Source organism: Castanea sativa, chromosome 6 (assembly GCF_040712315.1).
Source record: "Castanea sativa cultivar Marrone di Chiusa Pesio chromosome 6, ASM4071231v1".
Classification (NCBI taxonomy): Eukaryota; Viridiplantae; Streptophyta; class Magnoliopsida; order Fagales; family Fagaceae; genus Castanea; species Castanea sativa.
This window is the reverse complement of record NC_134018.1, coordinates 55506010-55521781: the sequence shown is the minus strand read 5'-3', so window position 1 is coordinate 55521781 and position 15772 is coordinate 55506010. Positions and strand designations below refer to the sequence as shown.

The window sequence follows — 15772 nt, the reverse complement described above, 5'->3', positions numbered from 1 at the left end:
AATAAATTGTTTGTATAATTGAATTGTCTTTATTTAAGCTTGTGTTTGGCTTAATGGCTTGAATCATGAAACAAGTTAAGCTAAGTCAAGCTCACGCTAATTAAATTTTCTACAAACTTGACCTCTAATATTATAATTAGTGTGCTCAAGATAAAATTGAAATGTGGTATATTATTCTATTAATGTATTTGGGAGTTTATAAAACAAGAAAATGAAATTACACACACATATTTATATTATTTTACTGATATAACCTTCACATTTAAAAGGGGGGGGGGGGTAAATGCAATATTTTACCTACATTTTATTATATTTTTTTATAGAAAAAATGCTTAAGATTGAGCGTTCCATTTATTAAGTTCCCAAATATGAAAATTTAAATAAAAAAATACACCCTTAAACATTAATTTTATTTCATTTCCTTCGCACTTTCCAAACTATTAACATTGCCAATTATTTGACAGTTGACCCGGTTTCAATTTGATGGACAGGTATTCATTTCATGAAAAAGAAAAGAAAATTCATGGAAAATGTTCACATGCAAGGAGCTGACATAACCACGATGACGACAAAGTGATGATGCAACCAACCAAAACCAATAAAATTTTCTTTTAAAAGTCTGGCTGTTGTTTTTTATTGTAAGTACATCGCTACTGTCACTAATTGCCGTAGCTTTAAGGACTAGTCACCGGTTTGGTAAGAGTCTCTAATCTTAGAGATCCAGAAAATTTTAATTTTATATACATATTGAGATAGGTAAATATAGAAAATTAGAGAGATGTGGTTCGAATTACAAACATGTAGCACCATAAATAATGCTTAGTAATATAGAAAATTAGAGAGATGTGGTTCGAATTACAAACATGTAGCACCATAAATAATGCTATTACTAACCGAAACTTATAGTTGACAGCTAAGAGCATACATTTGAAAGATACTATCTCCATACTTAACTATCTTCGCTAATCTCTCTTCATGTTTATGTGCTGAAACTTGATAAGTTTTTTTGAAAAATTGGTTTTTACAAATGTTTAAATAGCTAACATTAAAGTAGTATCCACATGTCATTTGTAGCGGGTCTACATTCGGGCGAGTTTTCATCCGTGAGCTAATTAACGTCTTGTGGTTATTTGTCAAAATTTATTAAACATGAATGAGAAATTGAATTCTAATGTGATATCCCAAGATTATGTGTTTATTAAATAAATCTTGAGTATATAAATGATTAAGAAGAAATTAAATTCATTCTCAAAAAAAAAAATTTTGTAATTTGTGCTATGGCAAAGCCAAAGTATTCTAGATAACCAGAATTATAAGGATTGACCGAGAGATAAGACTGGGATACCAAACAACCTCTCACGCTAAGAGATAAACCACATCACTCAAATATAGAAAATTTGGAGATGGAAGAATTTTTCTTGGTTTTACCTGGTCTAGTATTTTTTTTTTTCTTCCACCGTTGAGAGATATTTTTATTTACAAAAAAAAAAAAGAGTAGAGCCTTATAATTAGCACTAGCTTGAGGTTTTTTTTTTTTGGTCTAGTGTCATTATTTTTCTTTTATTTTAAATATTTTGGATAGGTTTGTTTTGAAGATATGGATTAATAGGAGAGTGTTTTATTTTTTCTTTTTCTTTTTAAATATTTTGGATGGGTTTGTTTTGAAAATATGGATCAATAGAAAAGTGTCTTATTTTTTAGATATTTTAAATGGAGTTGAAAATACATTTTTATTGGATTGTCCTCAAGTTTTTTTCTTCTTAAACATAAAATTTAAGGATGTTTTTGAACTAAATAAAAATTCAGTCTAAAAAGAAAAATTATTTTATAAATAGTATAGATAACATGCTATGCTTATAGTTTGCTAATTAAGTAATTAGTCCATGCACGTAACTTATCAAATGGAAGCATTAAACTCCAAAGGGATTTTCTAAAAAAATAAATGTTACTTTTTTTGGTAAAAGGAAAAGATAACAGTTAGCAAATAAATGTTACTAATATATTGATAATTTGATATATGTTGTACCATTGCACCGGTTATAAAGATTAGCTAATCGAGAGCTTGAATCTTTTTAAAAATAGTGAGTCCAAATAGTATTGTGTAATTTTTTTCAAAAAAATAATATTTAGATATATTATTCAGTTTTTTTTGTATTATTTCATTATTATTGTGTTTGCACCAACATTATATGCCTACGTTTTTCATAAATAAATAAAAATTATATATATTTATATGGACTTATTTCATTTAATATATATTTAAAAAGGAGAGGAAGTTGCATGATTAACGAGGCTGATGATAACTCGTAACTTCGCAAGCATGAGCAGGAAATTGTCCAATTGGACCGCTGACCTTGTCAAATTTGTCCACCAACGCAACGTATACTCCACGTCGGCCGAGCTCACGTGAATTGTAATTTGTATGTAATGGTCAGTACCCATTTGGTCGCTACTTAAAAGTAAAAAAACTGTTGCGTGGATAAAGTCTACAAAGATCGTGACTCGCATAATTGCAACTTTGCAAGTGGAATGTGGAATTTTTTCCCATACATTATGGCTATAATGTTTATTTTAAGTTTTGACTTGTATAAACGAATTGGATGATTGGATCATACCACACTTCTTTATATACCACCGGTGGAAATTCTTTGTTTTGTGAACATCACTATGCAAAACATGATAACATAGATAGATATGATTCTCTCCTATTCAATTCTCCAAGTTCTTCTCATTATTAGTCGGATGTAAAAACACTTGACATTTATTTGATTTTTAAATATCAGATATCTTACATTTAAATAAAATGAAAGAAATTAGAGGATTAAATAGGAATGGATTTTAACCTTGAATATAGAATATATGTACACGATTTTTTTTAATAGATGTGATTAGGGTTGTCCAACCCACGCATGGACCCAACGAAATTGCCTGATTAAATGACACTCAAGTGGAAGGCAATCCAATCCGAGCCATGGGTTGGTCAACAATGTATTTCTAGCTTTGAAAATCGGAATGAAACCAAGTGATGATTTCCCATTTAGAGTGCGTTTGGGAGGGGCTGAAACGCCCAGTGTCTGCATTTCAGCCCCTTCCCTTTTCTTTTCTTTTTTTTCCTTCAATGAGACACGCATTGTGTACTATTTATTGGCCATAAACAATGATTTTAGGCTAATAAACAGTAATTTTAAGCGTGAACTGTTTTTTTTACACATTAAAAAATTATTTTGCTACAGTATTTTTCAGTTTTCAATTTTCAGTTTCAGCTACATCCAAACGGACCCAATATCAAGTTCAGTCGACATGTTTGAAAGCTTAAAGGGTCACTCCACCCATTAGCCGCCCTTCATTATTCAAGCCTGCAAGGTTTGTCAAATCAGACAAAGATCTCATTAGATTCATTGACTAACAACTTACCACTTCTCTATTGTTTTTTTTTTTTTAAATCATGGATAAAGTTGTATACTTAGACTCGTTATTTAGCTTCTTTATGTTTATAATGGATTGGAGGTTGATACCGGAAAAATCTAGAAACACACCCAAATTTATAATATTTGTGATTGGTGCACTTAAATTTATTTTTTCAACAAGTTCTCTTGGTAATTCTATAAAATATTATTTTAAGAAGAAGAAAAGAGAGAGAAACAAAATAAATTTTTTTTTTTTTTATCACTTTGTAACTACAGTATACTTTTTTTACCACCAATACTGCATGTTATTTTAGTATTTTTTGTGCTAAAATAGATTTAGCACCACTAATATAAATACTAACACACTCAAATATATTGTGAAATTGGATATATTCATAGATTGACTAGTTGACATTTGGTGGTAGTAGTAGACTAGTAGTCCAGTAGAGGTGGGAGTGGGACTGGGACTGTGGGAGACTTTTAAAATTTGCATGCGGGCCCTCCATTCCAAGAAGGGGCTAAAAGTCTAAAACGATTCGGACCAAATCAAGATACCCTCATACTCACCAAGCGGCGCCGCCGCCAAATAATGAAAAATAACATTACTCTTTATACATAGAATATGAAAAGTAAGGGATGAATTCCCAATCTGCAAAAAGCCAAAAACTATAGACTAGTTACATACTATATCCTGGTATTTTGTCAATTCTCACGTTTGCATTGACTAGCCGCATAGTTATTTTCAATTTTTCATATAAGAAATGCACACAAGAGTGGATCAAGTTTGATTCTTCAAAAACATACAATAATATAATGATAGGATTATTTTATGGACAGGCAGGGGCGGAACCAGAATTCAAACTTAGGGGGGCCGAAGTTCTTTGTTCAAAAATTTTAAAAAATTTGAATATCATTACTAGAGGTTGACAACGTTACATTATTAACATTAATTTATTAATTATTATTTGTATTTGTAATTGTATTTTTTTTAAATCAATAATAGGATTTTATAATTAAAAGTTTTGTAAATCAATATGTGGCATAGGAGTTGTCTCTATAGCTATGAGGATAGAGTTATTTTAGAGGGGCATAGAGTTCTCAAGTGAGAAGGAAAAAATGGGTAAAGGTTATTGGGTTTTTATGATTTTTTTTTTTTTGCTAGAATTTGTAATTGATTTGTTGTTGTTATTGTTTTTGCTTAGACCGGATTTATGATTTGTCCAAAGATTTTTCTTTAAATATTTTGGGAAAAGAGGGCTAAGTATATAAATTTCATTAATATACATACTAATATATATTTTTTCAAAGGTTGAGAGGGGGCCATGGCCACCCTTAGCCCTTGAATAATTCCGTCACTGTGGACAAGGATATCATTATTTTATTAAGGAATGTTGAAAACGTGACGAAGAGTGGATCAAATCCAAATTTAAATTTTCCTACGCAATAATATAGATATTAAGATATGTTTTACAATAAAGTTAAGTTTTCCTTCAAATTAAACTAGGGGAGGCGGGGAGCCCCTTACACAAACGGTTTAAATGATTATTTGTTTAGAATCTTTAGATAACTCTTAAATTATTGTTGGTATTGGTCTTTAAAATTTAGTCCATGAACAATTTTAGTCCCTAAAGTTTTAATTAAAGTGATCATTATAGTCACTAATAATAATAAAGAGTATAGACCTAATAAATTTTGTGACAGTTTTCAAAATTTATTGAGATGGTAGATTGTATATATGTAAAATGACTTTTATATGGGAGTACCACTAACATCATTTTAGTATACATAAATCACAAACTATTGTCACCTCAGTAGTTTTGAAAAATATTGTGTTTTTAGACTTATTGTTAAGTGTTGTGTAATTGGCAATCAAGCTTTTAGTCTATATGTAATGATGACTTGTCAATTTTTAGTTTGGCCACATCATTTAAGGAACTAAAAGTTACCAAACAGACCCAACAGGCCCATTTAAATCTTTTAATATGTTGACTATGGGTCTGTTTAGATACCACTTATTTTGTGAAAAACTGAAAACTTATTGGTAATAACACTATAGCAAAATATTTTTTAAGAGAAATGCTACGTCCATAATATTTTTACAACATTTTCACAGCAAATCACAAGTGGTTAATTATTATTGGTTCAAATTTGAACCTAATACTAAGATTACTTTTTTGCCCCAACAATAACAACCAGTAACAACCTGCCACTTAGGATTTGTTGTAAAAATGTTGTGAAAATATTGTGGACGTATCATTTCTCATTTTTTAAATAGTAAAATACTATTCACACTGTGCTGTGGATTTGCGTTTTTCTTCATTTGTTTGCAACAGTTCTATAAATCCCACGCTTAAAACGCGTGAACAATGCCTAACATTACAAAACGTGTTATCCAAACGCACGCTATGTTTATATATATGTGTGTGTGTGTAATTATTTAAATATTTTAGTATGTTGACTATATGCAAATTCTAAATTAAGACGCCACTTAATAAAAAGGAGAAAAATTTCCTCTAAAGTGGTTGGAAGGAAAATTATAGTATCATTTATTGAAAATTCAAGTTTGATTCATTGAATCTATATATTAAAGAGTGAAGAAAAATATCCGTTTCACACGCCTTCTTTTTTCTTTTTCTTTTTTTGATACAAGATAGAATTTTTACTCTAGCATAATCTAAGTGTAAATGTGTGTGAAGCTCCCTCCTAGAGACTTGAACCCCGACCCTTACCTCCACACTCCACAAGCATTTATGCAAATTCTAAATTAAGACACCACTTAATAAAAAGGAGAAAAATTTCCTCTAAAGTGGTTGGAAGGAAAATTATAGTATCATTTATTGAAAATTCAAGTTTGATTCATTGAATCTATATATTAAAGAGTGAAGAAAAATATCCGTTTCACACGCCTTCTTTTTTCTTTTTCTTTTTTTGATACAAGATAGAATTTTTACTCTAGCATAATCTAAGTGTAAATGTGTGTGAAGCTCCCTCCTAGAGACTTGAACCCCGCCCTTACCTCCACACTCCACAAGCATTTATACCTGTGGAGTGATCATCGCACCAAGGGTGTGCAGTGATGTTTCACACGCCTTCTTGTTTATGTATAAAAGTGTATGCAATAAAGTATGTATAAACACAAGTCGAGAGTAAATATTTGTAACTTACAAGAAGAAAGGATGTAATTTACTAATTTATACCAATATTTGGAATTTTCTAATTTTTCTTAACACATGAAAACAGGAGTTAAAAGGAATTGGAATTCTTCTCCGCACAGGACTTGAAAGTTCCACAGCTCACATGCCAAAATTGCCTTTCGATGCAGTTTCCACGCACGCACCTACGATCATTCCGAAAAGTATTAATAAAAGATTTTACTACCCACAACACAAGGACAAGGCGCTGTATATATATAACGTTGTGAAAGTGAAACTCATCTTCCGTGTTAGTTCTTTGGTCAGTTTTGAAACAACAGAAACCACCTCCACTTTTCTGTCTTGTTTCTCTCAACCTTCCATTCTCAACCAAAAACTCTATAAATAAGTAAATAACACACCTTCGCACCTCATCAATTTCATCAAAACCTTTCAATTCCCAAAAACTCAAGTGTCTGTGCATTATTATTCATTCACGCTTAATTATGGCAAGCACGTTATTATGTACGCTTGAAATCACAGTGATATCTGGGGAAGACCTACGAAACAATCGAAGACCCATCAAGAAGAATGCTTTCGTTGTTGTCCGAACAGATTCTTACAACTCTCGCAGGACAGATATGGATACTGACAACGGGAGCTATCCAAAGTGGAACGAAAAACTCGTGGTGGACATGTCAATGCATGCACAGTTTATAACGTTGGAGGTTCAATGCAAGACTTCGTTGGGCAATAAAACTGTGGGGACGACAAGAATTCCGGTCTCAGATTTCGTTGGCGGGTACGTGCCCGAGAGTTATTTGCATTTTTTGAGTTACAGGTTGAGAGATCAAAATGGCGAGAGGAATGGGATTGTGAATATCTCTGTGAGAGTTAAGGTCCCTGAATATGCATCGTGTTCGAGGACAGAGTTAGGAATTCCTTTGGGGATGGGAGTGGCTTTGGGGCAGAGGAATTTTGGTGGTGGGATTGTTACTGGGGTTCCAGTTTTGTGTACCTGTCCTGGAAAATATTGAAGGATTTGGTGCCAAAAACCTGGGAAGCACGGACGCAGCAACAGAGGAGCCGCACCCGCTTTCAACGTGGCGTGCGAAGAGCGATGCTGCTGCCCGTGTGTCGGTGCCGTGTCGCTTTCTTTTTTTTTTCCCAATAAGTGTTGAATTGGGTCGATTTGCGCCAAATCGGGCCGATTCAAGTCAAATCTGGTCATATCAGCCGAAACCGCCGATTCAGGCCGTACCAGCGCCAATACGGCCGATATAGGCCAAAATTCAAGTTTTTTTTTATAAAAAAAGTTGTGAAACACACCGTTTCAACTCAAACTCTCTTAGTCATTTGTTTTGCTCAGCCCTTCTCCTTCTACCTCTCGACTCTGTGTTGTCTGGTACTCTCTATCAAACATTTGGGCATAGAATAATATATGATGCAAGAAGCTATTTTGATGCCAAAGTGGATAATGTGTTGAGGAATGAAGAATGGTATTGGCCCTTGCTAAGTAAGAAGATCTTGTAACAATTCAGAGTCAATTGTGCTTGGTTCATATTGGATTGTTGTGTCATGTTTTAGTTATTATCTACTATTGTTCTTAAATTTGGTATATATTTATATAATGTAAAAAAAAAAGTATGTTTAGCAATATATAGAAAATATAAATAATAATTCTTTTGATAATTTTTTAATCGCTGCACCCGTACTCTACTTTTTTAAAAATTGCCGAGTCCCGCACTTGCACCTGAATCCGAAAATGCACCCATGCTTCATAGCCAAAAACACAAGGAAAAACACCTACAATCCCATGTGTGACGTGTCTTTTATTGTTTGTCAAAAGATGAATTGAATATATGCATAAATTGTCAAAGAAAAATTTGTTTAGAAGTTACAACTTTTAAGTTGAGTTATATCTTGATTAAAGGTTTTTATTTTTATTTTTTAATAATCACATTTTCAGCAAAAAGAGTACAATAAAAACTTAAAACATTCAAAAGCAAGCGGCTAAACTTGAACTAAGGATGAAACTTGAAAGTAGAACCACAGTACGTAGAGTGTATATATATAAACAAAAGTTCAATACCACGTGCAATTAAACCTCGTGACAATGAGAAAGTATATTTTATTTCGTGTACATGTATCTTCTCTCTCACAACATGCATATTTTTCCATTAGACAATAGTGGCAGTAGCAAGTACAATTAAGTGCATGTTTGGATAGAGCTGAAATTTGTTTTCAGCTGCGTTCAGCGTTTTTTTTGTGGGTACTATGCAACTGTTCATGGGACCCGCAAATACAGATTTCAACAACTTTTTCTTTAAAATAGGGTTTTACGGCACTATTCACACATTTAAAAATTATTTTGTTACAGTGTTTTCAGTTTTCAGTTTTTAGCAATAAGCGATATCCAAACAGACCCTAAGTTTCCAAAATAGAATCAGCTGTGATTCTCCCAAAGTTGCATAAAACTCTATTTTGAATCCAGTTCACAACTCTTCTACTTGGAGACAATTAGCTCCTTACATCAAAAACGAAATAGAGATGTTTATTTCATATTGGTTATGTGTATCTAGTGTTCGCTATTTATAACTTTAGTCTACAACTACAAAGGTTAGGCACTTTTGTAGTTATACTCTGTTTATGTAATATATTAAAAACCCGATTTAAAAAACTATTATTATTTTCGTGTATGTTCTAATAAATATAACTGTTTACTCAAAAAAGAAAAGAAAATAGGGATGATTATCCCACATTGGTAGTGTGTCTAGTATCCGCTGTTTATAACCCCAATCTACAACTACAAAGGTTAGACCCTTTTGTAGTTGTACTCTAATTATGTAATGAATTATAATCCTAGTTTAAATAAACCCGGTCTAATAAGTATTACTCTTTACTCAAAAAAAAAAAAAAATAGGGATGTTTACCCCACATTGGTTGTGTGTGTCTAGTACCCGCTGTTTAAACCTGGTGTAAAACACTATTATTATTTTCGAGTGTGTTCTAATAAGTATTACTGTTTACTCAAAAAAAAATAGAGATGTTTGTCCCACATTAGTTGTGTGTGTCTAGTATTCGTTGTTTATAACCACAGTTTATAAAGGTTAGACCCTTTTGTAGTTGTACTCTGGTTATGTAATGTATTATAAACCCGATTTAAAACATTGTTATTTTCATGTGTGTTTTAATAAGTACTAATGTTTACTAAAAAAATAAATAAATAAGGATGTTTATTCCACATTAGTTGTGTGTGTCTAGTGTAACCCCTTTTATAGTTGTACTCTGGTTATGTAATGTATTATAAACCCGGTTTAAAACACTATTATTATTTCCGTGTGTGTGTTCTAATAAGTATTACCATTTACTCAAAAAAAGAAAAAGAAAATAGAGATGTTTATCCTACATTGGTTGTGTATGTCTGTTTAAAACCCCAGTCTACTACTACAAAGGTTAGGCCTTTTTGTAGTTATACTCTGATTATGTAATGTATTATAAACCCAGTTTAAAACATTATTATTATTTTCGTGTGTGTTCTAATAAGTATTACTGTTTACTCAAAAAAATATATATCACTTCACTTTGGGGAGATTTCGGGGCGAAAATAGGAAATTAGCAATAATTTCCAAACAATATAATTAGTAGTTATTGTTTACAAACTATATTTTTTACTAGCATCTCGAGTCTAAGAGACTCGATTTTGAGCCTAAAAATCGAGTTTTTGAGGGTCGATTTTTGATGTTTGATGTGGCATTTTTTCCACTTGGAGTCTACTTGAAAATCGAGTCTCTAAGACTCGATTTACAAGCCCAAAAAAAATTAAATCTAAGTCTTTTACCATCCGTTCCTTGAAATACACAACAACCACCAAAACCCACATTTTGCCTATCCCACATCAAAATACATCCACCACCATGGGAAGATGACGACTGAGCAGAAACCACCACACACACAAAAAAAAAAAAAACGAACGCCCCCAGATCCACGGCTGCCTAGGTCGCGCGACCTAGCGACCTAGGCGCGGCAGCCTGGGTCGCACGGACCTGGGTCGCGCAACCTGGGCGCAGCGACCTAGGTCGTGCAACCTGGGCATGGCGGCCTGGGTTGCGCGACCTGAGCACAACGGTGATGGGTCTGTGGCGGCTGGGCTTGTGCAGATCAGCGTGGAGGAGGAAGAAAGAAGCAGATGGAGAGGTAATGAGGAGAGAGACACGATGACCAGATGTGAAACGCAAAAAAAATAAGGAGAAAATAAGAATAGATATAAGATATAAATCGAGTCTTAGAGATATGGACACCCATTGATTTTTTACTTGAATGTTGAAGTCTTTTCCATTAATGAAGGCAATGCTTGAACTTCCAAGGCTTCCTAAGTTTTTCTTCTTCTTTTTTTTCAAATATGTTTAATCTTAGAGACTCGATTTCTAACCAGACGCCACGTGGAAAATATGCCACATCAGACGGAATTAGACCATAAAAATCGACCCTCAAAGACTCGATTTATAGGCCCAAAATTGAGTCTTTTAGACTCGAGATGCTAGTAAAAAATATACTTTGTAAATAGTAACTACTAATTATATAGTTGGAAAGTTATGGCTAATTTCCTATTTTTGCCCAGATTTCGGTAGAGCTTAAGTCTATGTCCATGGGAACCTCACATTGTGTCATTCTTGAACCTGTGTTGCGTCATTTTTATTAAGACACCACTTAATAAAAAGGAGAAAATTTCCTCCAAAGTGGCTGGAAGGAAAATGATAGTATCATTTGTTGAAAATTCAAGTTTGATTCTTTGAATCTAGATATTAAAGAGTGAAGAAAAATATAAGTTTCACACACCTTCTTGAATACATCTTTTTACACGGGCGAAAATTACTAATTTATACCAATATTTGGAATTTTCTTAACGCATGAAAACAGGAGTCAAAAGGAATTGGAATTCTTCTCCGCACAGGAGTTGAAAGTTCCACAGCTCACACGCCAAAATTGACTTTCGATGCAGTTTCCACGCGCGCAACTACGAGCATTCCGAAAAGTACTAATAAAAGATTTTAGTACCCACAAGTTCACAACACAAGGCGCGGTATATACATAACGTTGTGAAACTCATCTTCCGTGTTAGTTCTAATTGGTCAGTTTTGAAACGACAGAAACCACCTCTACTTTTCTGTCTTCTTTCTCTCCAATTTTTATATCTTGTACCCGGCATATATGCCGGGTGTGAGACACAGGGGCGGGCCCCACAGTGTGTGGGGCCCGCCCCTGTGTGAGACACCCGGCATATATGCCGGGTGCAGGATATACCACCTCCTTTCTCTCAACCTTCCATTCTCAACTAAAAACTCTCTATAAATAACACACCTTTCGCACCTCATCAATTTCATCAAAACCTTTCAATTCCCAAAAACTCAAGTGTCTGTGCATTATTATTCATTCACGCTTAATTATGGCGAGCACGTTATCACGTACCCTTGAAATCACAGTGATATCTGGGGAAGACCTACGAAACGATCGAAGACCCATCAAGAAGAATGCTTTCGTTGTTGTCCGAACCGATTCTTACAACTCTCGTAGGACAGATATGGATACTGACGGCGGGAGCTATCCAAAGTGGAACGAAAAACTCGTGGTGGACTTGCCAATGCATGCACAGTTTATAACGTTGGAGGTTCAATGCAAGACTTCGTTGGGCGATAAAATTGTGGGGACTGCAAGAATTCCGGTCTCAGATTTTGTTGGGGGCTACGTGCCCGAGAGTTATTTGCATTTTTTAAGTTACAGGTTGAGAGATCACAAAGGCGAGAGGAATGGGATTGTGAATATCTCTGTGAGAGTTAAGGTCCCAGAATACGCATCGTGTTCGAGAACAGAGTTGGGAATTCCTATGGTGATGGGAGTGGCTTGGGGGCAGAGGAATTTTGGTGGTGGGATTGTTACTGGGGTTCCAGTTTTGTGAACCTATCCTGGAAAATATTGAAGGATTTGGTGCCAAAAACACCTACAGTCCCCTGTGTGACGTGTCTTTTATTATTTGTAAAAAGATTAATTGAATATATGCAAAAATTGTCAAAGAAATTTGTTTAGAAGTCACAACTTTTAAGTTGAGTTATACTTTAATTAAAGGTTTTTTATTTTTATTTTTTTAATGATCACATTTTCAACAAAAAGTGTACAATAAAAACATTCAAAAGCAAGCGGCTAAACTTGAACCAAGGATGAAACTTGAAAGTAGAACCACAGTACGTAGAGTACATATAATCAAACGTTCAAATACCACGTGCAATTAAACCTCATGAGTCATGACAATATGTATCTTCTCTCTCTGTCTCTCACAATATGTATATTTTTCTCAGAACAATAGTTGCAGTAGCAATTATAATGAAGTTTCCAAAATAGAATCAGCTGTGATTCTCCCAAAGTTGCATAAAACTCTATTTTGAATCCTGTTAACAACTCTTCTACTTGGAGCCAATTGCAATTAGCTCCTTACATCAAATATCACTTCACTTTGGGGAGAGTCCGGTAGAGCTTAAATCTATGTCCATGGGAACCTCACACTGCGTCATTCTTCTTTGATTTGGCACTATACATGGCTCCAAGTGCATGCACATCGTCCGCGCTCCATTGAGAACCTGTGTTGCGTCATTCTTCTTTGATCTAACATCTACCTTGGCTAGTTTATAGACTTGCTTTCTAAACCCCCGGCCCTCTGCAACTAAGCTTGTTCACTGACCAATTTGATTCATCAGCTACCAATTTCTCTTCCATATTGACACTTTTGCAGCACTTCCTTCAAAGAGTCTTCTTCTAGTGTAGGGACATTCAAAGAGTAAATGATCTCTGGTTTTTTTTTTTCCTTTTCTTTCTATAACATACATATACACAAGCTTGTCCATTGTAGCCCCCATTTCACAAGCCTCTCCCAAATGTTTTAAGTCTGCCTTTAACAGTCAACTAACATATGAAAGCACGTTTAGGAATATGTTTCTTATACCAATCAGCTTCCATTAGCTGATAGCGGGAAATTTTATTCTTATTCAGTCACATGTATCACATTATCAGTACAATTATACTTTCCATTAGCTGCAAGCAACCAAAACAGCTTCATCATTTTCCCTAATTGAACTTCACGCAATCTGCTCTAAATTAATATCAGCTGTTCAGATCATGCAGGAGCTCATCTAGCTGACATAGTACCATCAAAACTTATGCCCAAATATTTGATACGAAGGCTGTTTTGAATGCTACCAATCATGACACAAATAGATTAACTCTCTTTTCCCAGCCCTATATATGCTAAGAGTAGCTTTAAACTATAGGATTATCAAACAAACCCAAAACTCCTTCCTCTAAATAGATAGTAGATACACATTGATAATCCAAGCAACTTAAATTAACCTACTCTAATGCGCGTCTCTGCAGCTGGCATGTTCCAATATCCATGTGGTTTTCAAATCCCAAACCACCTTCGACATAAATTGGTAAGTAACTGTAAGTATATAAAACAAAAGGATAATGTCTGTAAAGATGTCAAATTTAAAATTAGTCTCTTGCGAGAACTAAGAACATATATAACGAAAAAACAATTAATGGAAAAAATTATCAAATAACCAAATTTAAATTTAGTTTTTTAAGGAGTCTGAATTATAGTTTTAAATTTAGAATTTATTCTCTAAATTAAAATTTTCATCAGATTAAAGATAATCAAAACTGATTGTATTGTTTCTAAACCACTTGATTCTATGACATACCGAATGCACCTTCTCATTTAAAATTCATATCCGCCATGGCATTAGAGAACTAGTATATAAAAAAGCTAGGAAAGATCAAAAAAGCACCAGTGGTCTAGTGGTAGAATAGTACCCTGCCACGGTACAGACCCGGGTTCGATTCCCGGCTGGTGCATAGTTTTTGCGATGACGCCTATGTGATGTGTTAGGGTCACAATGTGTTTTTCTTTTTTTCTTTGTAATTTTTAGGTCTAAATAATTAAATATAACTATATTTTAATCATTTTTCCGCAAATAAACTTTAGCAAAGGTACACAAATCGTTGAAAATTTTACAACAAAACTATCTTCTTCTTTTTTTTTCTTTTTTTTTTACTGAATACAACAAAACTGTCAGGCATAATCATGTAGTTGTATAAATAATGTAATTCAAAATGGTACTACTTTTTAGGTGCTTAAACTACAACAAGTTGTTACACTCATTTGATGCAATTGATGTAAACATCAAAATCAAATCAGTTGGCAATAACCCGTCTTTACAATTGAGCCGCCACGTTTGATCGAATTCATTGCACAAATAATATAAATTTCGAAAAATAGTACTAGTTTAGGTGCCAATTCAATGAGCCACCAATCCAACCATCCAAGCTAGTCCCAATTTAATAATATTTTCTAATCTAAAGTCTAGACTCCTTTATGATAAAAAATTGCCGACTTTGATGACTTGATAAACTCCCTAACGATGAAATGGTTTGGTTCCTCAATTACTACACTATTAGATACTAGTTTTGTCAATTTGGTCATAATAACTATACAAAGATACTTTGCGCGCGCGCGTGTATATATATATATATATATATATATATATGTGGCAGCGCTGCCTGCATGCAGGGGCGGAGCCAAGGGGGGGAGAGGGGGGGCAAGTGCCCCGGCTTCTCAGAAAATGTCTTTTAAATGAACAACAACTTTAACTCTTTAAGGTCTTGCTTCTCCTGATATGAGAAAAAAAAAAACAAAGAAGCATTCCCACAATAACCAAACTATACCATTGACATAAGAAAAAAAGCCAAAAACCTATTCTACTTAATCAATAAGCCTAGCATCTAAGAAAATGGTATTAGCTCTCACTTTTTGAAAGTCTTTACCACACATAATTTCACCACACTATTCCTGCTACCCTTTTATATTTTCCCCCCAACCCTTTTTATTTTTTCCTTCAAACCAGCCGCAACAACTCAATCAATGGGCCTCATAATATTATACATAATATAAAATTATAATAATAAGTAATGTTAGAGACACAATTAAATGTTATAACAATTATAGTTGTTTACAATTGTTTATTTATTTATTATTAATATTAATTGATTTTCTTTAGGCTATTTTTTTTAATATTGTCTCTTAATTTTGCTCCTCCTTAATTGAAATCTTAGCTCCACCGTTGCCTGCATGCAACCTCGGCCATGGCAACCCAGTATGGGCAAGCATCCAAGATTATGGTGTGC

General features: G+C 33.8%; 2 protein-coding genes and 1 non-coding gene across 3 annotated transcripts; all 3 read left to right on the top strand.

Moving 5' to 3' along the window:
- Positions 1 to 6858: 6858 nt before the first annotated feature.
- On the top strand, positions 6859 to 8234 carry LOC142641095 (BON1-associated protein 2-like). Its single transcript, XM_075815479.1, has one exon. It carries the CDS (start codon positions 7045 to 7047, stop codon positions 7573 to 7575), a length of 531 nt encoding a protein of 176 aa, XP_075671594.1. The 5' UTR covers positions 6859 to 7044; the 3' UTR covers positions 7576 to 8234.
- Positions 8235 to 11859: 3625 nt separating this feature from the next.
- On the top strand, positions 11860 to 12660 carry LOC142641145 (BON1-associated protein 2-like). Its single transcript, XM_075815539.1, has one exon. It carries the CDS (start codon positions 11985 to 11987, stop codon positions 12492 to 12494), a length of 510 nt encoding a protein of 169 aa, XP_075671654.1. The 5' UTR covers positions 11860 to 11984; the 3' UTR covers positions 12495 to 12660.
- A 1712-nt stretch (positions 12661 to 14372) lies between these two features.
- On the top strand, positions 14373 to 14443 carry TRNAG-GCC (transfer RNA glycine (anticodon GCC)). Its single transcript has one exon. It is a non-coding gene; the product is annotated as a tRNA-Gly (tRNA).
- Positions 14444 to 15772: the final 1329 nt, after the last annotated feature.

Excerpts from the sequence above, each read along its gene's own strand:
- LOC142641145 (XM_075815539.1), top strand. The coding sequence starts at position 11,985 with ATGGCGAGCACGTTATCACGTACCCTTGAAATCACAGTGATATCTGGG.
- LOC142641095 (XM_075815479.1), top strand. The coding sequence starts at position 7,045 with ATGGCAAGCACGTTATTATGTACGCTTGAAATCACAGTGATATCTGGG.